General features: G+C 40.3%; 1 protein-coding gene across 8 annotated transcripts in view; it reads right to left on the minus strand.

Annotated features, from left to right (window-relative positions):
- MMP16 (matrix metallopeptidase 16) overlaps positions 1–27,116 on the minus strand; it is a 290,712-nt gene that overhangs the window by 104,833 nt on the left and 158,763 nt on the right. For all 8 annotated transcript variants that reach the window (XR_005595084.1, XM_039527480.1, XM_039527479.1 and 5 more), the window contains 2 exons: positions 16,939–17,087; positions 6,097–6,219 (listed from right to left, as the gene is read on the minus strand). Coding sequence is in view for 7 of the 8 variants with exons in the window: in XM_039527480.1 (XP_039383414.1) it covers positions 6,097–6,219; positions 16,939–17,087 (272 nt within the window). In the remaining variant the exon portion in view is untranslated. The remainder of the gene's footprint in view (positions 1–6,096; positions 6,220–16,938; positions 17,088–27,116) is intronic.

Here is a 27,116-nt window from a genome sequence, read left to right on the forward strand (position 1 = left end):
AGAAACCATTTTTCCTCTGGAATTGTTAAAAAATCTGCCATTATGCTTCAACACGGACAGTTTCTAATCATCATTTGCACAGCTGAGATACTGGTATCTAATACTAGGTACGACCTCAGTTCAAAGTTTTAGTATCTGGCAAAAAAGATACACCTATCCTAATGAGAAAATTATTCATATGAAGTTTCACTGAACATGTGTCAAGTTTCATTGAACATTTCTAAAGTTCCATGAAACTGCTTCAATTTTAAGAACTTAAAATTGAAAATAGGCAAATTTACAAATTCATGCATTTTCCTGCAAGTCTTTTGCCTGGCTGAACTGATATTTTTATTCACCACTGAAAGGGTATCCTGCCACGACAAGGCAATCGATCAGCCGTGAACTTAAGTGACAACTTAAGTATAATAGCTAATGTAGCCCTTGGACACCCCAATGCTCCTCTTCTACAGGAGAATGGACCAAAGGATCCATTCGGCAGTGACACAATTCTATTCAGCTTCTTATACTGTACTCATTCAGTTTTTGTAAATTGCAGCACCTAGATGTCTAAAATTATAGTAGATAAAAGCAGAATTGTTTTAGTGGTATACAAGTTCAAAAATCATATAATATCATTAATATTTTCCACTGTTACTTTTCCAAACCTACCTATATGAGCTTTGTTCCCCCTTCCTATCCCCTTGTTTCCAGTTGCATTAATTTATTTAAATTCAACATGGGTGCCAGAAGAAAGTTCCAAAAGTTTGTCCAAAAGTTCTTGGGGCCAAAATAACAGTGACAAAGAGAAAATACAGAAAGAAAGACAAAAGACACAGGTAAACATGTCCAATAAGTTCTTGGGATGTATTGGGGACAACTTCTTGTTTCAGAAGGTGGAAGAAGTAATCTGTAAGGCTGGCCATTTTAGACTTGATTCTGACTAACAGAGGAATTGGTTGAGAATCTGATGGTGGAAGGCAATTTGAGTGAAAGTGATTACGAAATGATAGATTTCATCAATCTAAAGACAAGAAGGAGTGAGAACAGTTGAATAAGGACAATGGGATTTCAAAAAAGCAGACTTTAAAAACTTCAGACCTGGTAGATAAGATCCCATTGGAAGGTAATCTAAGGGAAAAAGTAATTCAGGAGAACTGGCAGTTTTTCGAAGAGACAATATTAAAGGTACAACTGCATATTATCTGAATGCAAAGGAAAGATAGGAAGAATAGTAAGAGGCTAATATGGTTTCATCAGCAGCTCTAACGACCAGAAAAATAAAAAAGGAATCCTATAAAAAGTGAAACAGAGAAATTACTAAGTAGGAGCACAAAAGAACAGCACAAGCACATCGGGACAAAAGAAGAAAGGCTAAGGTACAAAATGAGTTAAACCTAGCAAGGGACAAAAAAGGCAATATGAAGAGGGTTTATAAATATATTAGGAGCAAGTGAAAGATGAAGGAAAGTGTAGGTCCTATACTTAGTGAGGAAGAAGATCTAAAAATGGATGCTATCAAGAAGGTGGGGTTGTTTAGTACCTATTTTGCATCAGTCTTCACTAAAAAGATAAATTGTAGCCAGATACTTAGCACAATTAATATTAACAAAAAGTGGGAAGGAACTCAAGTCAAAATAAGGAAAGAGCAGTTTAAAGAATATACGGATAAACTGGACATATTGAAATTGGCAGGGCCTGTTGAAATTCACCTTGGAATACTTACGGAACTAACTGAAGTAATCTTGGAACCACTAGCAATTATCTTAGAGAACTCCTGGAGTAAGATCTCTGAGGACTGGAGAAGGGCAAACATAGCACCTATCTTTAAAAAGGGGAGTGAATTAGACCTGGTGAATTATAGACTAGTCAGCCTAACTTCAATACTTGAATAAAGATACTAAAACAAATTATTAAACCATCAATTTGTAAGAATTTAGAGTTTACTAGGGTGATAAGTAATCACCAACACAAGATTTGTCAAGAATAAACCATGCCAAATAAACCCGATTCCCTTCTTTGACACAATTACTGGGCTAATAGATAAAGGGGAAGCAGCAGATGCAACATATCTTGATTTTAATAAGGCTTTTGACACAGTCCTACATGACATTGTCATATATAAATTAGGGAAATGTGGTCTAGATGAAATAACTATAAGAGTGGGTGCACAACTGATTGAGAAACCATACTCAAAGAGTAGTTATCCATAGTTAGCCATCAAACTGGGTAGGACATATCTAGTGGGTCCTGCAGGGGTCTGTCTTGGGTCTGGAACTAGTTAATATTTTCATTAGTGACTTGGATAATGGTGTGGAGATTATGTTTATTTGATTTGCAGGTGGCACCAAGTTGGGAGGGGTTAAAAACAGTTTGGATGACAGGATTAGAATTCAAAAGGGCCTTGAAAAATTGCAGAATTGGTCTGAAATCAACAAGATGGAATTCAATAATGACAAGTGTGAAGTACTACACTTAGGGAAGTAAAATCAAATGCACAACTACAAAAGAGAAATAACTAGTTGGTGCTGAAAAGGACCTGTAGGTTATATTGGATCACAAATTGAATATGAGCCAACAATGTGATGCAGTTATAAAAAAGGCTACTATCCTTCTGAGGTGTATTAACAGAAGTGTCATATGTAAGACACGAGAGGTACAGTAATTGTCCCGCTTCGCACTGGTGAGGCCTCAGCTAGCATACTGTGTCCAGTTCTGGGCACCACACTTTATGAAAGATGTAGACAAATTGGAAAGTCCAGAGGAGAACAACAAAAATAGTTAGAAATCCTGACCTATGAGGAAATGTTAAAAAAAAAAAACTGGGCACATTTACACTTGAGAAAAGAAGACTGAGAGGGGACCTGATATCAGTCTTCAAATACGTTGACTGTTGTTATAAAGAGGATAGTGATCAACTGATCTCCATGTCCCTTTAAGATAGAACAAGAAGTAATGGGATTAATCTGCAGCAGGGGAGATATAGATTAGCCATTAGAAAAACTTTCTAACTACACCTCTATCCTGATATAACGCGGTCCTCGGGAGCCAAAAAATCTCACTGCATTATAGGTGAGACCGCACTATCTAGGGGTAGGGAGAGAACCACTCCCTGCCCCAGTTCATCTCCACTCTGCCTTCGCCTCCTCCCTGAGCGCGCCACCATCGCTCCGCTTCTCCCTCCCTTCCAGGCTTGCCACGCCAATCAGCTGTTTGGCCCGACAAGCCTGGAAGATGGGGAGAAGTGGAGCGGCAGTGGCGCGCTCAGGGGAGGAGGCAGAGATGAGCTGGAGCAGGGAGTGATTCCTCTGCGCCCACCTGTTACTTGCTGCGGCCCTCTCCGCCCCCCACACCCGCCCAAGCTCACCTCCGCTCTGCCTCCTCCCATGAGCGCGCTTGCAGCTCCACTTCTCCCCCCTCCCTCCCTCCTAGGCTTGCCGCGCCAATCAGCTGTTTGGCGAGGCAAGCCTGGGAGGGAGGAGAAGCGGAGCTGTGGCATGCTCTAGGGAGGAGGCGGAGCGGAGGTGAGGTGAGCTGGGGCGGGGAGCGGTTCCTCTGTGCCCCCCCTTATGTGCTGCAGCCCCCCTACCCCATCTCACCTCTGCTCCGCCTCCACCTCCTCCCTAGAGCGCGCCACAGCTCCGCTTCTCCTCCCTCCCAGGCTTGCCACGCCAAACAGCTGATTGGCACATCAAGCTTCTTGGATATAATGAGGTAAAGCAGTCCCGTCCCCCGGAGCACTCCTTTACCGAGTTATATCCGAATTCGCATTACATTGGACCTCATTATATCGGGGTAGAGGTGTATACGGATATTTAAGCATGGGAATATGCTTTCAAGGGAGATTGTGGAATCTCCACCATTGGAGGTTTTTAAGAACAGGTTGGACAAACATCTGTCAGGGATGATCTAGGTACATTTGTTCCTGCCTCAGTGAACTGGACTACATGATCTCTCGAGGTCCCTTCCAGACCTACATTTCTATGCATCTACATATGATCTCAATTATATTTTACTATTTTAAAAGGTCTGACAATTAAAAAAAACAAAAACAAATATTTGATTTAAACACAGCACCTGAGGATATATTCTAGAAACCACTAGCCAGAAAGTTAACAAGGGAAAATCTGGTGCTCACCTCTGCAGCTCAGAGGCCCTCTTAGCATTAGAACCGATGCAGTTCTGCTGTGTGTGGGTCAAAGGATGGATCTCAAGAAGAAATCCACATTAGTAGAATGTGGAGCATAGGCAAGTTTTGGAATATAGTGTTTTTAGATGTCAAGGAAGTGGCGATGGCCTCATTCTGCTCCCACTGAAGTCAATAGTAAAACTCCCAGAAGCTGAACACTTTTGAATGTCCAATCTATAGCAAGTACGTTCTGTGAGCTCTTGCTGATTTTCATTTGAAAGAAAAGTAGTGCTTGCTACTGACACTGGAGTGTTGAAATTATACCTTCAATTTTAGAAAATGTCTGGCAAAGTCGAGGCTGTGCGGGGAGGGGAGGGGAGCAATTTGCCCCAGGTCCTGGGCCTCACAGGGACCCCCACGAGAATGTAGTATTCTATAGTATTGCAACTTTTTTTTATGGAAGGGGCCCCCAAAATTGCTTTGCCCCAGACCCCCTGAATCCTCTGGGCAGCCCTGGGCAAAGTTTGATCTGGGAGGTTAATGCTAAATGGCAGTGGCATATGATAAGGTGACACAGCAGAGTGAAAGTTTTGCAAAAAGGGCAGGAAGCAAAGAACAGCCATAAATTCTTCAAGATAGACAGATTACTAGAGGGTTACCAAACAGATTAATATTGGGATCCACCTTTGTATTGCTTTTATGATTAATGACTTGGGTGGCAGAGCAGAACGATATTTCAGTTGCAGGGTTTATGAATGGCATCAAAATGGTGTAATGGGGTGGAGAATCAGGCCCACTGATTTGAGATTTGGGATTACAAACGAAGAGTAAGAATGTTAAACACACACTTCACATATAAACCCCTAGATTAAGACGTTAAAAATGTGGATAAATGTAAAATAATATATTTAGACATACTCCTGCTAGGTGCCGAGTACCTTCAATTCTCATAGACTACAATACTCAGCAATAAAAGCACAAGTTACTTATCTACTGGAACAACTCACTGATGATATGGGGGATTTCCCCATCACTTGAAGTCTTTAAATCAAGATTGGATGTCTTTCAAAAAAGCATTCTCAATCAGAAAATATGGGATTGATAAAGGAATTACTGGGTAAAATTCTATGGTTTGTGTTATGCAGGAGGTCAGGCTAGATGATCATAAAGGTCCATTCTGCATCATATAGTACTGTAAATAGCTGGTCAATGAATTTTAGGATGCTTTGATCCCAGAGAACATTCAGTGCCATGGTGGATCCCATAATCCTGAAGAGATTATGCTAAATTTCTAGAGGACTACATAAAAAAATCTCTGCTTTGCTGACAATTTTATGGGCCACATACTGTGTACCCATGACACTTTTTGGTTGACAGCACTACAGCAGGTACATATTTTTGCATAATATATTTTATTTTCCAAACCAAGGTCATCTTTGATACAGCATGCAACACGTCCTGTAAATTGCAAGTCAGATCAAGAGTTTCACTGATAAATACACACCCCCATGCCTATTACATGAGACGGCTTGAGACGGCTGTGTTACTGACTCACCAAAATTTAATCAAATTCATTTATATTTTGAAATTGACCTGCAGGCACCTGCATTTGCAGCTACTGCCTTCCTCCAATGACCTAATTTGCATATTTAAATTAGAACCCCCAATTCCAGTGTGACTTTTCCTAAGAAGTTGCCAAGAGGGTTGAAAGGTAGAGTTAGGGGGGACATTGGAGGTTAATTTGGTGCTGAAAGCTTCAAAGAACATTCTGTTTAAATGCAGATAATTTAAATCCAAGAAACTCATTCCATCCTTTTGCAGCATGTGAGTAGTTACTCCAGGGATACCGAAATCAATATTTTTATACCACACATCAACGTCTTGACAATGCATAGTAGACATTTAGAAAATAATATCTAAAACATTTGTTTTCTTTTAATAAAATGTTCAGTGATACCACCAAAGGGTTTATCGATTTTTTTTTGTACCTGTAAGTGATATGTTTGTGTTGCCACTTCTGTCCCGTTAATGCATATCGTTTTCGACGAATGTTAAATTTGGAGCTACCTCTTCTCTGGTCAGGCACACCGCATCGAGGCTTCTTCATCCAACTGCAAAAATCAGTATTGCACAGTTACACTATCTTATCAGCCATATTCAGGCCAGAAAGCAAATTGCAATAGACTTATCCAACAGAGGGCAGTATCCATACCTCTTAAAAGTTATATATTGTTCACTTTTACATTTACTCACAATAATGATTATAAATATGAAAAGTTACATGGCTAAAGATTTTTTTGTTGGTGGTGGTGGGAGGCGAAAATAACATGGGCCATCAGAACTTCAACATGTCCCATGCTATTCAAATATAAATTCCTCTCCTATTATTTTTTAAATTTTCTTTCCCTGCAATCACTGCATAATAGCGCTTTGGCGTCTCTCATCTGGCCGAGTCTTGTAGCATTAATAATTTATTCTGACTCTAATGAGATAATGAGGATCTATATTATAGATTATTGACTATACATGAGGTTAAAATATTTACATGAAGATGTAAAGTCTTGATTCTTTAATCATAATTTTTCATTTCATATTCTCTCTTATCTGTCACAGTGTCTTTATGTTTGGATAAGCCCAATTTCCTTTCATCAAATGGTCCACTCCAAAAATATAAAGGCATTTTATCCAATACTCCGGGACTGCTAAAGTAATTATATCATTGAGCTCCCCATTAAATATTTGACTGCCCTACTGTCCCTCTATATTAGGAAGAGTAGCCACCTTAAATAGTAAACGTAGCCTCTCAAACGCAAGAATTTGCCTGATAATTTTGAATGTGCTGTATAGCATTAGCTTCAAAGGTTCTGATCCACTTTTGCCATGTCCCATAAGAGTTCAACCAGCTAGTGCCAATTGCTGAAAAACAGAGAGTAACATGAAAGTGTGCTAAAGAAGCTCTAGTGTTTCTGTGGAAGGTATCAGAGGGGTAGCCGTGTTAGTCTGGATCTGTAAAAGCAGCAAAGAGTCCTGTGGCACCTTATAGACTAACAGACGTATTGGAGCATGAGCAATATATATATGCAAGCCAGAAGCAGGCTAGAGATAAGATATATACCTGCCCCTGGAAATTTCCACTACATGCATCCGACGAAGTGGGTATTCACCCACGAAAGCTCATGCTCCAATACGTCTGTTAGTCTATAAGGTGCCACAGGACTCTTTGCTGCTTCTGTGGAAGGTGTTTACTTGGAAAGGTGGGTCTCAAATATTTTACGTTTTTAAGTGTATTTTACGTTTTTAAGGGTTATAATGATTTGGTTTGATGGTCTGACTTAGGTGTACATAAGAAAGTACCAGATTCTGATATTCATGCTCTAGCTGAATGAATGGTTTCTCACTTGTGGAGTAAGGGGTTATTTACCATGAATAAAGTATCACAATCCAGACCACAGAGATTATGCAATGGAAGTGAACACTCACAAAGTAACTGTCCAGTGCCGCCACACACATAACAAGACATTTATTTTCTAAGTGGAAGACGTTATGTGACAACTTTCTATTCCATTTACCTGATTTCTATTATGCCAAATAATTAATTATGTAGATGCTGTAGCTGTATCTGTTGTTTTCTGATACCATTGTCCTTACTATACCATTACTGAAAAGCTGTATTAGCTTGGAGAACAGATTTTCATTTCAGGCAAGAGCTTAACTACCCTTTCTATAAATTGCATTTATCTGTATACAATGTACACTGTCCGTATACATATATACATATACATGTTTAAGTCCCCTCCCTTTGATTGGCTGACAGAATTCACCTGACCCATCATCCAATTAATATTCAAATTACATTTACTATATCAGTCCCCAACATACAGAGATAAAAAGCAAACTTTCATTTGTCCTACAGAAGCTCTTAGTCCAGTACAACTGAGAGAGATTAAGAAAAGTCTTTGGGGTTTGCCACAGTGGAAACAGTGCATGCTATTGTGATAAGGAGCACTTTTATAGATGTATTCCAATGACACCATTGAAGTGCTAAAGAAAACAGATCTTGTCGTACAAACTGCAAACAGAGGTTTAACAGTACTTGTGATGTAAATTTTCAACCCTATGCTCAGGGAATTAAGTGTGCATTCTAATTAATACAATGCAAATCATATGGTAGATTAGCTAAATATTTAAAGACAGGAAAATGGTGCTTCTCTCTAACATAGGTCACGCTAACTTCCAAATTTTAGATATTTATATACACATACATTCACATCTATGCGTGTCAGGCATTATATACACCAGAGGCGTGCGCGTGCGTGTGTGTGTGTATATATATAAAGCTATTATTTAGATGACAACATATGAGTTGAGATACCTAACTTTAGGCAGCCAAGTTTTAAAAGTTTAGCTGTTGTGCTTTTTACCACATAAAAGAGACATATCTATATCATCTGTATATGCTGCTTGATATGTACAGGCATCTCCTGTAAAACATGATCCTTCAATCATGGGAGTATATGCAGGGCCTACTCACGTCAGTAAGGGTTGTGGGGTCAGGTCAATCTTTCCAAAGACCTTGACTGGTAACATCTCCATAATGTAGCATAAGTATAGGAGCCAAAATTTTCAAACTTGGCTGCTTCAAGTCAGACACTTAACCATATTTATGCACCTAAATAATAGCCTGATTTTCAGAGGTAGATATCACCATCTATTTAGGTGCCTAAATATGGCTTTAGATGCCTAACTTCAGACAAACAAGCCTGAAGTTTTGGTCATCAAGTTTAAAAAATACTATTATAGATAAATTACAGAATAATTATAATTCATTTTTTAAAACCTAACTACAGATTCATGTCTTGCACATGAAGCAGTTGATTACCATAAATATTTTCAGAAGGATTCTGTAGCCTCTGCAAAGATAGCTACACAATCTGTAATCTCTTACTTTCCCCCCACCTGCTATACTATTCTTCTGCATTACAGCTGGTTTCACATGTCTTTAAACAACCTGGATTACGCAAAGCAGATGTCAGTAATTTGCAGGGATATACGATGACTGCCAGCTAAAATTTGTTCTAATAATAAAATAATAATAACAAAGGGCCAGTGTGACATTATCTGACTAAAATATAACCATGCAAATCACTATTGCTACCACTGTTACATAATTGCAACAAATCTTATACAAAGTGTGACATGTGGCCAGAAAGGGTTAAGCATCTTGCAGGCCAATTGACCCAGAATCAACCTGTAGAGACATGTTAGAAATGGTAACTAGGACCATTCCATGCTAGATAGGCTAGAATTTTGAAGTGCAAACCTATATTGTTAGAGAATTAGAGGTGATACTAATTGTGTGTGTTTACTTATATCTTAAATGCTAGCCATGTAAACAGACAGTTCCTGTCTGTCCCCATAGCTATTGATTCAGAGATCAAAAGGGAACATAACATTTAGATTAATCTTGGGTGAAATCATGTTGTTGTCTATATGTCTCTTTAAAGTTTGTGATAAACTGCTTAATGGTTGAATTATCTTATGTTAATCCATGTAGTTAATTATCGGTTAGGTTTAGGAAACAGAAGGCTACATCAAAAGCCTATTGTTCACCGAGGACTGTATGGTCAACTGGCTGCTAGAAAACTGTATAAAAGACCCTCGGGTCCTGATCCTGTCATCTCAGACCTGCTTGATGCTTCATGCAGGGGAAGCTTAAATTGTAAGGCTGAGATCCCAGTCCGAAGCTGGAACCCACTGAATATGAACATTGGTCTATAACCCATGGACTAATTATGAGGGAACTCTTTGCAACTACAAAGCTCACCATCTCTGCTATGAATCTGAATCTCAAGAATTATACTCATATCTGTATGTGTATTGATCTTATAATCAATACTCTCTTTTGTCTTTTTAAATAAATTTTAGTTTAGTTAATAAGAATTGGCTGTAAGTGTGTATTTGGGTAAGATCTGGAATATTCATTAACCTGGGAGGTAATATGTCTGATCCTTTGGGATTGGTAGAAATTTATATGATGAATAAGATTTTCAATAATCCTCATTATATTTGACTTGGGTGTCTGGGTAGAGGCCTAAACCTGGGTTACATCAACGGAATTGTGTTGTTGGCTTCTGGGTAATTACAGAAGCTATTTTGTGCTGGCTTGGTAAATCTAACTATTGGAATATCCATCAGCTTTGGGGACTGCCTGCCCCATTCTTTGCAGCTCACCCTAATTGAGTGACCTCAGTTGGCTCCCCTGGGACTCTGGTCACAGTCAGTAATTTGCAGGGATATATTATGACTGCCAGCTAAAATTTATTCTAATAATAAAATAATAACAACACAGGGCCAGATTCAAATTTCAGTCACAACCGTGGAAATAAAGGGGAATACCATTCTTCTCAATGGAATTGCCTTGGAATTACATCTGAGTAAATGAGATTAAAAATTGGCTCAGAGTTTTGCTTGTTTTTATATAGACACACTGTCAACAGAACTTATTTTGAGTAGATGTTAGATTAACATGCAGTTACCATGCATTTAAATTACAGGACATATTTACACTATGTAAAGGAAAACACACACACACACACACAGAGTAAAAACCAGACATATAAGTAACAAAAGACAAGTTCTCTCACCTTAAGGTGATATCACTACGTCAAATGAAAGAAGCAAGGAATAAAGCAAAAAACACAGAACTATTATATTTTGTTAGAAATGCTGTACAGAAAAAAATCAGGCTCTGGTACATATTAAGAAATCACTTCAAAACATAGTATTTTAAAGTTGCTGTCTTTAAATCAGTTGAAAAGATACCCAATTTTAAATTAGTCATCTTAACTGATGGATATCAGTGTTTAATAACAGGGTTGGCTCACCTGAAAGACATAGGCCTGATAAACACTGAAATATCCAAAGCTGTAAATTGGAAAATGAATCCTCAAAGCTATTATTGGAATGAGCTCTGAAGTTATGTTGAAGTTTCAATATTCTTGTAGAGAATTTTGTAAGCATTGTAAAAGGCTTTATACTCAAGAGAGGGATTTAGTATAAAAGATGAGACCAACTAGTAGCCAATGGGAATTCAAATTTCAGCATTCTATCATTTCACTTCAGGTTTTTACAATCTAAATAATTTACCAAATCCCCAAACACCATGATTTATTACATCTTTTTTTTAAAAGTAATTACTTCCACATAAGGTTTTAAAATGTCATAAATCTGTCAAATACATTATGCTTGTATGCTTTTAAATTGAATGGCTAAATTATGACCTACATATCATACCATGTTCACAACTACTAACCTTATGTTAAAGGGAGAAGTGTGGCTCACACAGACTATAAATCCCACTCTAATTCAAACTGAGGCCTTTGCACATCACGTGTTGGCTCTCTAGCCTTGTATCAAATCATACCTCTCTGTATTAAACCTGAGAGGAGCTGCAATCTTCTTATTTTAGTGCATATTAAGGGTTAGACTCCTAGCAAACTGACAACATACCCTCAGCTCAGCTATTTTTGGTACCTCAAAGTTTTAAGTGATTTCTTCAATGTCCAGTGTCAAGAGTCCAAATGCAAATCATCAATACACATCCTCTTTATCACAAGAGTAAATGCAGATTATATACACTTTATGGTATACAAGTTCCTCTTGATCTTTTTTATTCTTAAAATGATGTAATGAATATTAACAACTCTATCCTCCCATTGATTGCAGGGAAGCTTCACATGGATAACACCACTGATGGTCATTACATTTGTGTATTGTGGGTATATTCTTTCCCCCAGTTCCCCTATGTATCAGTAAGCAAACTGACAACTATAAAGCACATTGACCCCTGCATTTCTGGTCAGTTCGGGAACAGCGTACGTTGATAAAAACAGAAATGGACTTTCAACAATAAAATATTTTCTCAAGCAACAAAAGGGAAATAACTGTTTATGAAAACAGAGGCTTTCTAGGAATCTTTTCCCTTAGTTCATTATTTACACTTATATTTTAACCTGTATAACTCATCTGTGTAACAGCTTTTTTAGAGGATTATTTTAAATGAATTCAGCACTTAAGAAAGGTGCCAGATAGACAGCACTTGTGACTGAAGTCTTTTCTTTGGCCACAGGATACTGCACACCAAATTTTGCTCTCAGTCCATCAATGTAAACAGTGAGGAACTCCACTGAAGTCAATGAAGTTACACCGGGGTGGATCCAGAGTAAATGAGAGCCAAATACGACCCAATATATAAAAGCACAGCAGCCCCAGATTTCATATAATTCCACTCTAACTTTGTAAATCTAGAGAACCTTGTACTAAATATGTCTGTGATTATTATTCAAGCTAAATAGAGCACTAGATAGACTATACTTCACAAGTAGGGGTGGACAGCAACTTTTTGAGTAAACTTTGAATTGGAAAATGCCAACTTGTCAAAACCAAAACTTTTCACAGATACAGTTTTGAACCTAGATCACACATAGCCAAAGAGAGTTCCCTAACCACCAAGCTATAAAATCAGTCCCTCTTGTGCTGGTCACATAAATATTTAATTTATACAGAATGAAACAGTTCAAACAGGAGAAATTGAAAAAGCCTGAGTCTATAACCTAGTGGCTAGGACACTGCGCTGTGGGACACACTGATTCAAGTCCCTGTTCCAAATCAGGTACAGCAGGACTTAAACCAGGTCTCCTACTTTGCAAGTAAGTGTGTAACCAATGGACTATTGGCTATCATTTGCCAAGAGGGGAAAGAGTCCCTCTTTCTCTCTCATTTTTTCATCGACAATTTTGACAGGTTGCATTTTTGTTCTGATGTGGAATAAAAATAAATTTCAAAACTTCAAACATTTTCACTGATGGAATACTTGTTTTCTGGCCAGCCCTATTAACAGGTGATCTTAAGGCTATTTAAGATCCAAAAGTATGTGAGTATCATATTTTTCAGAAAGAAACAGAGGAATGATTTGGGCCATTTTTTAAAAAAATGGAACAACCTTGGCTACCAAAACAATTAGGGGTAAAACTGGGAGACAGAGTTGCAAAGATCAACATTAGATTCAGCAACAGAAAAAAAAACATTGAAAATTTAAGGATCCCACTGAAGGGTATTTTGTTTTGTTTTTTTCTTCAGGGTTGCCTTCTCTTACCCTTTATTTCCTTCCCACCCAACCATGGCATTACATCAATTTCCACAAGAGTCTGATTTAAAGTCCATTAGTCAATGAAAATCTTTCTATTAACTTCAGCAGTCTCTGGATCAGGCCCTTAGTCAGCAAAGATGGATGTGGTTCCCTTCTCTCCTTGTGTTAGGCAGAGGGAGTCTCTGGAGATTGACATAAGATGTTCCATTTCATGCCAGGGACTAAGTGTGCTGCCTCTCTAGTAGTTCGTATCCACAGCTAGTCTAGGGAACCAAGTTCAAGGCTTCAGCTCAGAAAATGTGTATGGCTAATCCTCCAACATTGTTTTCATATCAATTGCTATGGCAGCTACTAAAACAAACCACTGTTTTTTATTTAATAGCTCAAAATTTCTGCTCATTATCATTTCTAAGTATTAGACTGACAATTAATATATAAGCAGCAGAAGCCATGGAGAAGTGGAACTCCACCATATCATAATTGTTTCTGCAGAAACAGGTTCTTAGAGAGCTCCTGAAAAGAGTATTACTAGAAGCATGCTCATTATTTGACTAAAAAAAAAATACAGAACATTTCTTTTATGAACTTTGTCAAACATCACATTCTATTTAGAAACTTGTGAACTATGATACTATCACCAGGGCAGGCAATTCTCTACATGAGAGCACTTATTCTAGAGCACCTGTGTTTTAATTAATACAGTTTCGGCAGAAATGTACATCAGATGATTGCAGAATAGCATAGCTACTCTTTTTTGCCATAGCGTTCTACAGTAAATTAGACTTTCGTTGATTTATTTCAGGGAAGTGAAAATGTAGAAAACTGATCAAATACGTTAACTTTTGAAAACATCATTTGTATGAAATGTTGACTGTGGTTATTAATATATGGATGTCATCATGTAAAATACTAATGCAAATACCAAAGAATGTTCTTACTGGATTTATCAATGTGATAATGGTTTTGTTTATACAATCTCCTTCCAGTTGGCATTCAATGATTTCGTTCTTTTCCACCTGTTACTCCCAAGCCCCATCTATAAAACAGTTATCAGGTTTCTCAAGATCCCTGATAAACAAATTCCAAAATACACCAAGAAGGCCATTATGGAAATAGCATGTAAAAAGAGACAGGTGAACACCTGTAATATTTTTGTATGCCAAAATATTCCTTAAGGGATATTTTGTTTCATACAAAAACAAAGTCCTCCCAAGAGATTTTTGATGATGTTGTTGCTGCATATATTTCTCTGCTAATATTCCCAAAGTTGGTTCCTATCAAGCAACTGAATTAAGTTATTTTAATTGTTTGTCCTCTGATAACTAAGTGGTATGCTGTAATCTCTTCTCAATGAATGGGAAATAGGCAGGTAAAGCCCTGTGCAACAAGATGAGAACTCTGTTTCTACTAGGTCCTCATTGAAGTATTTATTTTGTACAGTGAGTGTTGTCTGTTGGTTCCCAAACTTTTATTACCAGGTTTATTATCCACAGAGGAAGAAATGTAAAATTGTCAGATATTTCTAGCTGAAAAAAAAAGTGTTTCCTCTCTCAAGATCAGACTGTTCCAAAATATTACAATATCTGAATAATTTAAAAGGAGTGTACAGACTCTGGAATATTGTCTTTTTCTCCTAGGCACATGTAAGCCACTTGGGGTTCTGTCCTTAGTTACATAGGTAGAGCTTCCATTGATTTCAGTGGTCAAATGGATGTAAATGAGGGCCAGCTTTGGCCCAGTGTGTACGCTCCTTTCTCAACAGAAATGTCTGATGGGCCAGATTCTGCCTTCAAATTACTCTCATGCAACCCAGTTGAAGTCAAATGTAAGTGTGTAAGTGAATAAAGAATTCACCCCAAGTGGCTTACATGTGCCTAGGAGAAAAAGACAATATTCCAGAGTCTGTACACTGTACTTCTGTGTGTGAATAAGCACATCATGCTTTACTACCTACACTGAGGAAGATAGATGATCATGTATACAAGAAAACACAAAACAAAAGATTGCAATTACTGTGTAAGACAAATTTACTTGTATCCCATGTGGCACAGAAATAAAACAGGCTTGCCAATTTTCTAGCTAACGTGCCCACTTTAATTTAGCTTAGTTTGAAATTTTTGTGCATGTACAAATATTTTTCCTTCAGACTGAAGCTCTTTATGCAGTATCTGCTGCTTGACAGCCAATAGCAGAGAATGGCCACTACCTTTCCCCTGGTTTGCCACTTCCTATTCTTCCCTTGCTGCCAACTCACAACAGATTATTTTCCTTCTAGCAAAATATATGGCCTCATCAAAACCACCATTAATGCAGCTTTTAAAAACCCTATAGTAGGTGGCGCAGCTGCACTCTCCCTGCATAGCTCAATCATTTTAGCTCTGCAAGGAACCTGATCTGTAATCACCACTCTGGAGGCTGAATCCGAAACATGCTTCTGAACCTGGCTATTTCACAAGGCAGCACACACTTTCTGTTTCTCTTCCTGCTGCATTATCTGTTACAAGGTCTTTTAAATTTGTTAGTCCAGGGACGTCTGACCCACTCACCTCCCCTTAGGGCTGCCCTAAAAACTGCTTCGCTTTATTGCTTTTCAGTGCAATAATGCATGTGCTAGTGGGATACAATGATTTTTCCAATCCTTCTTTGGCATCAGCAGTTTAGGTAGACTCTTTCCTAAACTGCTAAGTGATTAAAAAAATCTTTCCTGTCCTCTATTTTACCATGAAAGAATAACAACAAATGCCACATAGAGGGGTAGGGGTGTGGGGGAGGTCTGGGCACAAGGGAGAAGAATTCTTTTCAGAAAGCTTTTTGTTAATTTTAGAATAGGTGTATGGATTCATTTGCATGTAATAACCAGTGGATATATTGCCATGGTGCTATATTTTTCCTCTCTTGATAGTCAAGCAAAATAACTTATCTAAAAAAAGAAATAAAATCCCTATTAAGTTTCAAGCAAACAGTTCATTTGTTACAAGTTTCCAGGTTTGTTTTCTTAAGCGTGCACTACTATACTTTTATTATTATTCTTTTTATTTGACATTGCTTTATGTCTTTGTACATGAATTTCAATCATGATGTTGCACAGAGTTAGGCTGTGTACACCGATATAAAACTCAAAATGGCAGTGAAATCATACATCATACACTCAACACCACTAACATTTCAGAGAGCTTGCAAAACTAAAAATCTATTTTATATTAAAATGATCACGTGTGTTTATGTCACTGGAAACCATTAAATGAATGGACCAGTTGACAGCCTGAAAGATTTTTGCATTGAGGAAGACAAAGGAATCTTCCCTGAAGATTTTCCACCAAAGGTGGAAATGTTTATGCCCACCAGAATACTTTTTCTGACATTTTTCTTATCCACTATCAGCTGGCTTATGTGTCTCCTTCTGTGTTATCTATTAGCCATTCCCACAGTTAACCCTCCAATCCTTTATTTTTAATCACACTTCAAAAGCAGAGGGCGAGGCAGGGCTGACAGTGGAAATTTGCCAACTAGCCAGTATGAAATAGAGCAGAAAAAAAGAAAGGACAGTTTCATTCCCTATTTGAAATTGCTGCACTCTTTGGATATCCCAGTCATTGCAGTTCATGTGCTTTCAAGTTCCTACGGTCCTACTTTATTTTGTTGAAATATAAAAGTTGAGAGCACTTCAGTGCCAGTTACTTACTCAATTGTGTTTCTGTCCACTTTTCCTGTCATATTAATGCCATAGAACTGCTGCATGGCAGCTATAGCTGATTGCATGGTCTCTGCAGAGCGCAACACCGACATGCTGGGGTCAGTTGGTGGAAGGTAGCCATACTTTTGTAACCATACCTGCAATGACAAGTACAGTTCCTATTACATAGAGATTACAGTTAAGTAAAATATTACCTAGTAGTTAGCCTCCATGTCATATCTGATGAAGCTTTTAAGTCACCAAACATAAATCATGTTAGTTAGTTTGTAAAGAAGAAACTCTTTGGGGCTTTTATTTCACCAACTTTGTTAAGGATTCTATTGTTTTAAGACCAAGAGCAGTTTATACCCTTGAGCCAGTTCCAACTATTATCTGCAAGTGCCAGCTTCAACTATTTACAGTATTTATTTATTTCAAGTAACAATTTAAGCACTTATCCCTGGCTCTAGGCACTTCCACTAATTTTTAAAGCAGACAAACTATAAAATCCACCACACATGTCAAATATAATTGACTACCCACATGGTGCATAAAAATATTTGCCCACTAGAACAATAAATCCACAATAGCTCTTACACACAATGACACTGTTCTTATTTCCTTCTCAAACAGCCATGAAGAAGATGAGTTTGAAACATGCAAAGAAGGTTAACAAGTCTTTACTCTCATAGGCAAAAGAGCGGGGAGGAGGGGCAGGAGGAAGTACCAGAGCCAACGCCCATTCCTGGTGAAAAACCTGCCAACAGCCTCCTCCTTTCTAAATCTACATGAATCTAGCTCAGATGCTTATGATGCTCCCAATTGTGATAGTATGGTACAGGATCAGAAGTGATTACTCCTGGGGGAGGGGCAGGTCCCAAACCATTTAAGGCTTTATAGCCGGGGTGGCTAAACTGAATGACCCTCCAGGCTGCATACAACAATCTTCAGAAGTTCAAGAGCTGGGGCGCACCTGCTGGAGCTTCAGCCCTGTGTGAAGAGGAGTCTTGGGACAAATGGGAGATGCGGGAAGTGGCGGCCAGCACGTCCCCCTGGTCTGTGTCACTTCCCGCAGCTCCCATTGGCTGGGAACGGCAAACCGTGGCCACTGGGAGCTACAGGGGGCCGTGCCTGTGGACGGTCAATGTAAACAAAATATCTCGCGGCCCGCCAGCGGATAACACTGATGGGTTGTGTGCCGAAGGTTGCCGACCTTGCTCTATACCAAGGGTTCTCAACCTTTTTCTTTCTCCTGAGCTCTCCCGCCCCCGCACCATGCTATAAAAACTCCACGGCCCGCCTATGCCACAATAACTGAATTTCTGCATATAAAAACCAGAGTTGGCGTTAGGAGGTAGCAAGCAGGGCAATTGCCTGGGGCCTCATGCCACAGGGACCCCTCACAAAACTTCATTACTCAGGCTTCAGCTTCAGCCCCTGGTGGTGGGGCTGAGGACACAGGCTTCAACCCTGGACTTCAGCTTTCTGCCCTGGGCCCCAGCAAGTCTAATACTGGCCCTGCTTGTCAGCCCCCCTGAAGCCTTCTCGCAGCCCCCTAGGGAGCCTCGGACCCCTGGTTGAGAACCACTGCTCTATACCCAAGATACCAACATGGCCTCCAGCACCACACTATCTGAGATGCTCAAAATCTTTAATGTATTTATCCTCACAATATCCCTGTGAGGTAGGGAAGTGCCATCACCCCCATTTCACAGATGGGAAACTGAGGAATAGAGGGCTCTCTTGCTGCAGTCCCAAATTGTGAATTCAAGCCTCTCCCCTGCACTCACCTTATTCATTAATCTACAGCTCTACCTCCAAGCAAGCTTTTCTAATCAGTGAATTTGGGGCTTCCCCACCATAAATGAATTGCAGGCTTCTCTCTCTTCTCCTAATTACTGAATTATGTTTCTTTACCAACCTTCTAAAGTTGAGGTGACAAGACTAGACCCTGTGACGCCCTGAATGAAAGAACACTTAGGACACATGAGAAAGAACTATTCTTTACAACCTCTCACATAAGCAGCCACCCTAGAGCAATGCCAACTACCCTCGCAAGGGTGCACAGATATGTCAGCAACACTTTGTGGTCAACAATATCAATATCAAATGAATCAGATGAAAAAAGTACAGCCACACTTCCTCAATCCTACTTGGCCTCATGCTAGACCATATGCCTGGCAGGATAAAAATGCACCAACAGAGGTCCCCCTGTGTCATTCATCCAAGTCTTGGTTATACATGCAAAGTTGAAAGCCTTATTGTTGATCAAATCACTGATGGTGATAACTTTATTAACCACCAACCATCCACGAAAGATGAAGATATGGGTCATTGTCAATGCAGGAACAAGACTGTTATATATGACAAATAAAATCCTCAGGTTTATCAGCAGCTCAGAAGTCTTAACTCAAGTAGGCTTAAACTGTACCTGTCTACCACATCCATAGTTTGTATTGAATCAGAAGGATGATGCTGTGTTTATCTGGCTCTACAAAAAGGGAAGGTGTCCTACCAGGTCAGTATTAGCATATTCCCTGCCCACTGCTGCCTCAACATTCCATCTCAGAGTACAAATGTGACTCAGCCCAATAGCAGTGGTCTATGCAATGGACAAGATTATACTGTCGGGTCCCATTTGACTTCCACATTTTGGGCCAAAGTTCATTTACTTTATACACTTCTGCTCTCTGGGCACCTTCTGGTTGATCAGGTCTCTGAATTCCAAGACTTCCCTGTAGTGTTTTCAAATAATAAAAATCCTACCTGTTGCAATGCTCTCTATAGGAGGTCCACATCTGTTTTCATTCTTGGATTCTCACTCCCTAGGCTGGGGCCGCAGGATCAGTGTGAAATTTGAGGTTGAGGGAGCATAGTCTCCAACAGATTAAAGACGGAGTAGATGGGCTTTAAAGGAAATAGGCACAGCTCCCCTAAGCAGAAAGTTGATGGTGACACTATGGAGACCCAAGAATGAGGTTATTTTCTGGGCTCACTTATCACCTCAGAACAGAACAAGTGAGGGGAAGCAAAGACTTGCAGAGAGTGAGAACTATGCAGGAAATGAAAACAAACCAATTAAGTAAAGTGCAAAAGAAAAATCGTTCTTGACAACACTTTGCTGTTGCCTGAGAGAGTACCAGCTTCTTCCTCTGGTATTCCAAATATGGATTTGTACCCTGTGGAGCAGAGACTGTGCTTTCCATGTAGATGCTCATCCCAAATGGCAGGAGCACACTGTTTTTGACTGTAGGCTTCCGAGGCAATCTATCACTGATCCCCTGTTAGGGCTGCCCCCCTTCCAATTCTCACGCTGCTCACTGCATAGCACAGGCAGCATTGCAAGCTGGGACGGAGGGATATAGAGGGAGTTATCAGTGCCTGACTTCACCAGAAGCTGAAGCTTCACTCCCCTCCATTAGGGAAGTGGTAAAGAGCAAGAGTGCAAAAGGGAGAAAGCAGGGCAGGCTGATACACCCCATGACAGGGTGGGAGAAAAGTGGGTAGGGTGGTGTGGTAGAAGAAGCATCGCAGTGGGCACAAGAGAGAAGAAGGATAGAATACCCCTCAAAGAGCAGGAAGAGGTCATTGTGTGAGTAGAAGGGGGAGGGATAGCTCAGTGGTTTGAGCATTGGCCTGCTAAACCCAGGGTTGTGAGTTCAATCCTTAAGGGGGCCACTTAGGGATCTGGGGCAAAAATTGGTCCTGCTAGTGAAGGCAGGGGGCTGGACTCGATGACCTTTCAAAGTCCCTTCCAGTTCTAGGAGATTGGTATATCTCCAATTATTTAAAAAAAGGCTACCATAATCCTTCCTCAGTCTTCAGAACAATAACAAGCAGGGGAAGTCACACTGGCAGTGTATGGGAAGGTCACATGAATCTCCTCTGGAGAGGTTTCTCTACAGGTTCAGCTAAACATTGAGGATATGTCTCAAAATTGATCCAGCTGCTGAATCTTTGGGATTGCTCCACTGCTGTCATACATATCAGTTTACATTGTTGTGCCCTTTCAATGAAGCATCATGCAGCAACACAAGGGAATATATAGAGGGCTGCAAATATAGGAATTGATGGCTCCTGTTTCACTTCTACAGTTCCCCCACTCTGGTAGGAGAGGCCATTTTTAATAACTGATTAAAAATCTTTTAGGTTCTGAGTTCCCAATAATTAAGATATACACAAAACACCTCATTTAAAATTCAGCAAAAGGGACACATCCCTCCAATAGCTGGGAGGCTCCTAAACCTTGTCTTTTTCAGAGAACATCCTCTGGGAAAAAGTTTCAAATGCTGGTAACTATAGAGGAGACATTGGAATCTTGAGTGAAATCACAAACAGAGGAAAGCAAGAAAGCAAGAAAATGAGGTAGCTGGAATAGGAGGTAAAGAAAAGTAATTCTGGTCCATCTTTGTTTTTTTAAGATACCTACTACTGCAGAAATTGTCCTTCCCCAGTACTAAAATTGGATGTATCCTCTGTTCTAATCCAAAGCAGGAGTGATAATGCAGTGTTCTCAGGGAAGTATATTTTCAGAACCCATCTTATACTCTATGGAGCTCATCTATCATGAAACAAGAAGATAGTGAAGTACACTCCTCATACGTGTAATGACTGGGGTTGCAATGAAGACTGCACCAACCCTGTTACCTCATTAACAGTGATGAACAGTAATAGATTTCACTCATTTATGAGATTAATATAAAAAGATGCATGTTCTCTCAAGTACAGAACTTTCCCATCATGCAATAATCTGTATGTAACCAAAAAGGATTCCATCGACGTAGTTTTCATATATATGTTTTTTACTCACTGTTCACAATAACCTCTTGGAAACCTGAAATGTTTCATAACCAGTTTTTTTTTTCCTCCACTGCATATGCATACTAGTTTCTTACTTGGTTACCAATAAGCATTGGGCTGTAACAAAATGATTTGGGGAGTATTTTAAGAAGAACTAAAGCATTGGGACTGAAGCATTTGACATGAAAAAATAGAATCCCACAAATTTTAAACAAATTATGTGAAGTGACATAGGAAGCAATTCTTATTTTCAAAAAGGGGCAAAGATATTTAGATACCTGAGACTCATTGAAATATAATGGGTTTTAGGCACCTAAATGCCTATGTCACTTTTGAAAATGAGACACAAGCTCCTAAGTCACGTAGGCACTTTTCAGAGTAGCAGCCGTGTTAGTCTGTATCCAAAAAAAAAAACAGGAGTACTTGTGGCACCTTAAAGACTAACAAATTTATTTAAGCATAGAATTCAACATGATCTTGGTAAAATGGACAAATGCTCTGAATTAAAAAGGTTGAACTTCAATAAGGATAAATGCAAAATACTCCATTTAGGAGGGAACAATCAATTGCACACACACAAAATGGGAAATGACTTCCTAGGAAGGAGAACTGCAGAAAAGGATCTCAAGTTTATAGCGGATCACAAATAAATATGGATCAACAATGTAACACTGTTGCAAAAAAAAGCTTTTGTAAGTGTTACCATATGTCTATGTGAAAATGTACACCGATGGAGTTTCTTGAGTTACACTACTGTCCTTCAACCATTATTCGGCCTTCTTAGGGCTGCCCCAATAGTGCATGCTGTAAGCTGATAATGGTGTATTCTAATTACAGGCCTATCTGCTGTAACAAACACTGACTTTTCAGTGACAAGCTGATGAGGCAGACCAAAAACTATTATTTACAGAGAACACTATAGGGTAATTTCTGCTCCGCTTCCCCCACTTCCCCACCCCTATATTTCTGATTTCACCAGTCCTGTACTGAAGGGCTCTTTCTCTTTTTAATGCCCTGAGAAACAGCAGTGGCCCTTCAAAAAGCACAGAACTTTGGGGTGCTTTCTCCAGCATATCTATTCAGTATGAAGCTTCCCCAGATGACAGGATAACAAGTATTGTGGATGGGGGGAAGTAGTAGACATCATCCTATCTCAACTTCAGTAAGGCTTTTGACACTGTCTCACGTGACCTTCTCATAAACAAAGTAACAAAATATAGCCTAGATGAACCTACCAAAAAATGGCTGCACTACTGGCTGGAAAACTGTTCTCAGAGAGTAATCATCAATGGTTCACAATTGAGCTGGAAGGGTATATTGAGTGGGGTCCCACCGGTTCTGTTCAATATCTTCATATATGATTTGGCATAGAAAGTACACTTATAAAGTTTGTGGATGATACCAAGCTGGGAGGGATTACAAGTGCTTTGTAGAACAGGACTAGAATTCAACATGATCTTGGTAAAATGGACAAATGCTCTGAATTAAAAAGGTTGAACTTCAATAAGGATAAATGCAAAGTACTCCATTTAGGAGGGAACAATCAATTGCACACACACAAAATGGGAAATGACTTCCTAGGAAGGAGAACTGCAGAAAAGGATCTCAAGTTTATAGTGGATCACAAACTAAATATGGATCAACAATGTAACACTGTTGCAAAAAAAAGCAAACATCATTTTGGAATGTATTAGCAGGAGTGTTGTAAGCAAGAGACAAGAAATAATTCTTCCAGTCTACTAGCAAGTGATAAGCCTCCACTGGAGTGTCATGTTGGAAAAGATGTGGACAAATGGGAGAAAGTCAAGAGAAGAGCAACAAAAACAATTAAAGGTCTAGAAAACATGACCCTGAGGAAAGACTGGAAAAAACAGGTTTGTTCAGTCTGGAGAAGAGAAGACTGATTACAGTCGTCTAGCATGTAAAAAGTTGTTATAAAGAGGAAGGTGATAAATTGTTCTCCTTAACCATCGAGGATAGGACATGGGCGTAAATTGCAGGAAAGTAAATTTAGGTTAGACATTAGGCAAAGCTTCCTAACTGTAAAGGTAGTTAAACACTGGAACAAATTATCTAGGGAGGTTGTGGAATCTCCGTCACTGGAGGTTTTTAGGGTAATCTGATTGTGGGCCGTGAGACATTTTCCTGACATTGACTATTCGCAGGCACGGCCCCCCCACAGCTCCCAGTGGCTCTAGTTTGCCATTCCTGGCCAATGGGAGCTGTGGGAAGTGGTGGGGAGGGATGTGCTGGTCACTGCGGGCAGATCCCATTGGCCGGGAATGGTGAACTGCAGCCACTGAGAGCTGCGGCGGGGGGGAGAGGGCATGCCTGCAGATGGTCGTCAGCAAAATGTCTCATGGCCTGCAATGAGATTACCCTGATTGGCCGCACGCGGGCCGCAGATTGCCCACCACTGGGTTAGACAAAGACCTATCAGAGATGGTCTAGATAATATCTAGTCCTGCCTCGGTGCAGAGGACTAGACTAGGTGACCTGTCAAGGTATCTTCCAGTCCTACATTTCTATAACTTAAAGATAACATATTAATATGACATAACAGCAACATGAACAGTGGGAGAAGGTATCCTAGCCTGTTAATAGTATCTATAAACATGGATAATAACTATAGCAATTAACAAATGAACTCAACTCCTCTGCCTGGTGTGTTACTGACTGGTGGAATCTGAAATAAAGGAAACAAGTTAACAACTAAGAAATCCTGAATCCTCAGAACCCACTGATCTGGATGTAATAAACTTCCCCTTCTTTGAAACCTCATATTGGGATGGAAGAGAACTTAAATGGAAACAACCATCCTCAGAACTTCACCAACAACAATCCTCTCGGCTAGTGCAAAGATGTCAAAACAAGTGTTTAGATGGAACAAAGGAGGAAACAAACTGTTGGCCTGAAAATTTAACATATGTCCTCTCTTTCCAGATAGGAAAAAAAGTGACTGAGTTCTTGTCTAGTGAATTACTGAAATAAACTGGATTGCTTTCTGAGACCCATTGCCAGTACAAACAATCATTGTGACAGTTTGGGGATATGTCTGTGTCATGTTATGAATTCCAAGTTGTTTTATGAATGTCATTTATGATTGTAACCTTCATTGTGGATTAGATCATCCATCCTGTAGCAGGGAACTGACACCCAGTGGAGATACCTATGTCTGGGAATCAGTAACAGAGCAATCAAGGGCCAGCAGCACTGGAGTGGAACAATAGGTCTGCAGCTAGCAGGAGCCATTTATTTTGAATGACTTTCTACCCAGAAGCTGACTAGGTAGGTGTGGGGGCTAGGGGCCAGTGCCTGGAAACTCCCCCAATAAAAGTTCATGGGCAAGAAAGCTGACAAAGGCTGCTTTTCCGAGCAAGAAGACATTCCCGCAGCAGAAGCAAGATAGTCACCCCAAGAAGGACACACTGGCTGCGTAGTCCAAGGATTCACACCAAACCCAGGACTGTCAGAAATAGTCACAGTGAAGAGGGATGTGTTCAGAATAGTTGTTCTCCTAAGATCTAACACTGTACTTTGTTTAAGAGTAAAAGTGTTCAGGAGGGCTGTGGCACTGGTTCCAGGGTCAGGACAGCTGGACTGTGGCGTCCCACTTCTTAGACTGAAAGTCCCAGTCACTACCCAGACCCAGGGTACTTGGAAGCACATGGGATTCAGCAGTTGGACCCAACAGCAACAGACTGCTGTCCAGCTAGAGAGTGGGTTGAGACCAGCTGGGACATATTATGACCAAAAGCTTGGTCCTGGAAGGAAATTTCTTTGGGAGATATGATTCAATTATCCACAACAACTGACTGAAGACTGAGAACCCACTTCACAAACTATTCAGGACAATGCTCTCCACTCAGAAATCTCTGAAGAAGTCTATTATGAAGCCAGGCCCATGGAACCACCTCCAGACATGAAACTAAAAGTCTTAGTAGATGTAAACACTCCCTCATAGAGCATACGTTGAGAGATGGTATCCTCCTTATGGCTTGCTGGATTTTCTGTAGCCTCTTAGAAAATGAGAATACTTTTATGAGGAGTGTGCTGTACGGAAGAAATTGGCCAGATAAGTAAGATGCTGGGAAAGGTGAAGAGAAACTCTTGAAACTTCTAGAACTAAGTCCTAGAAAGCCTGCAGAACCCCGTTTATGCTTAATTTGATTAAATCCACAGAAAAGGCTGGAACAGGCCTTTGAGGCTGCACAGGCCAGCAGCCAATCAACAGAGGCCTGTTAGGAGCCAATCAGGACAGAGCAGAGGCAGCCAATTAGGCCCTATATAAAGGCTGCCTAGCAGGAGGAGAGGTAGTCTCTCCCTGACTGCCAAGGGAAGTGGACTGGCTCCTGGGCTGAAAGGTAGCACTTGGACAGAGTGGTGCTGTGGAAGGGCAGAAGGAGCTGGGGACCACCAACCAAGGAAAACCCCAGGCTGCAGGCCTTGCTACAAAGCGGGTTCACAGGGACAAAGTGTGACAAGAGGAGAGAAGGAGGTCAGGGAGGCTTCTGCTAGAGGGTCCCTGGGTCGGGACCCAGAGTAGCGGATGGGCCTGGGTCCCTCCCTTCCCCTTTGTACTACACTTGGCTGAGGAGGAGCATGGCATGATACAGGCTGTGGCTGGCCCCTGAGACAAAGGGGCTAGACTTTGAGGCTGCAGCCAGCCACGAGAACAGGTGCAGATGGAGGACTGCTGATAACACCAGACCCCCGGAAGGGGGTGAGACCAGAGCAGTGGGCACTGCCGGAGGGCAGTGTCCTGAAGAGGACATCGCCACGCAGGGAGCAATGTGGGTCCAGACACCAACAGCGGAGCAGATGATGGATGGGACACCACCAGCAGAGGGCGCCCTGCAGAGGACAGAGCTAATTCCCAGATGTGCCAGCGGGAGGCTCTGCGGTTGTGAGTCCCAACCCTGTCACAAGGAGGAAGACTTCAATGTACACAGTTAATGACATTCTTTTTACTGAGGGCTGCTGCAATATCTCTGTCATATCTCTCCAGATCTTCTGTGAGATGGTCAAACCACAGGCAAGAGCTATTATGCAGAATATATCCAGGGTGAAACAAAGATAAATCTTGTGGGACAGGACAATGTCCATATGAAAATCTTTTCTGAAGCCAGATAATTCCATAAAATAACAATTTTGTTCACACCAAAACTTAACTCTGAAATCATAGAATCATAGGACAGGAAGGGACCTCAAGAGGTCATCTAGTCCAGTTCCCTGCACTCATGGCAGGGCTAAGTATTATCTAGACCATCCCTCACAGGTGTTTGTCCAACTTGTGCTTAAAAATCTCCAATGATGAAGATTCCACAACCTCCCTAGGCAATTTATTCCAGTGCTTAACCACCCTGACAGTTAGCAAGTTTTTCCTA

The sequence above is a fragment of the Mauremys reevesii genome, linkage group 2, assembly GCF_016161935.1.
Source record: "Mauremys reevesii isolate NIE-2019 linkage group 2, ASM1616193v1, whole genome shotgun sequence".
Classification (NCBI taxonomy): domain Eukaryota; kingdom Metazoa; phylum Chordata; order Testudines; family Geoemydidae; genus Mauremys; species Mauremys reevesii.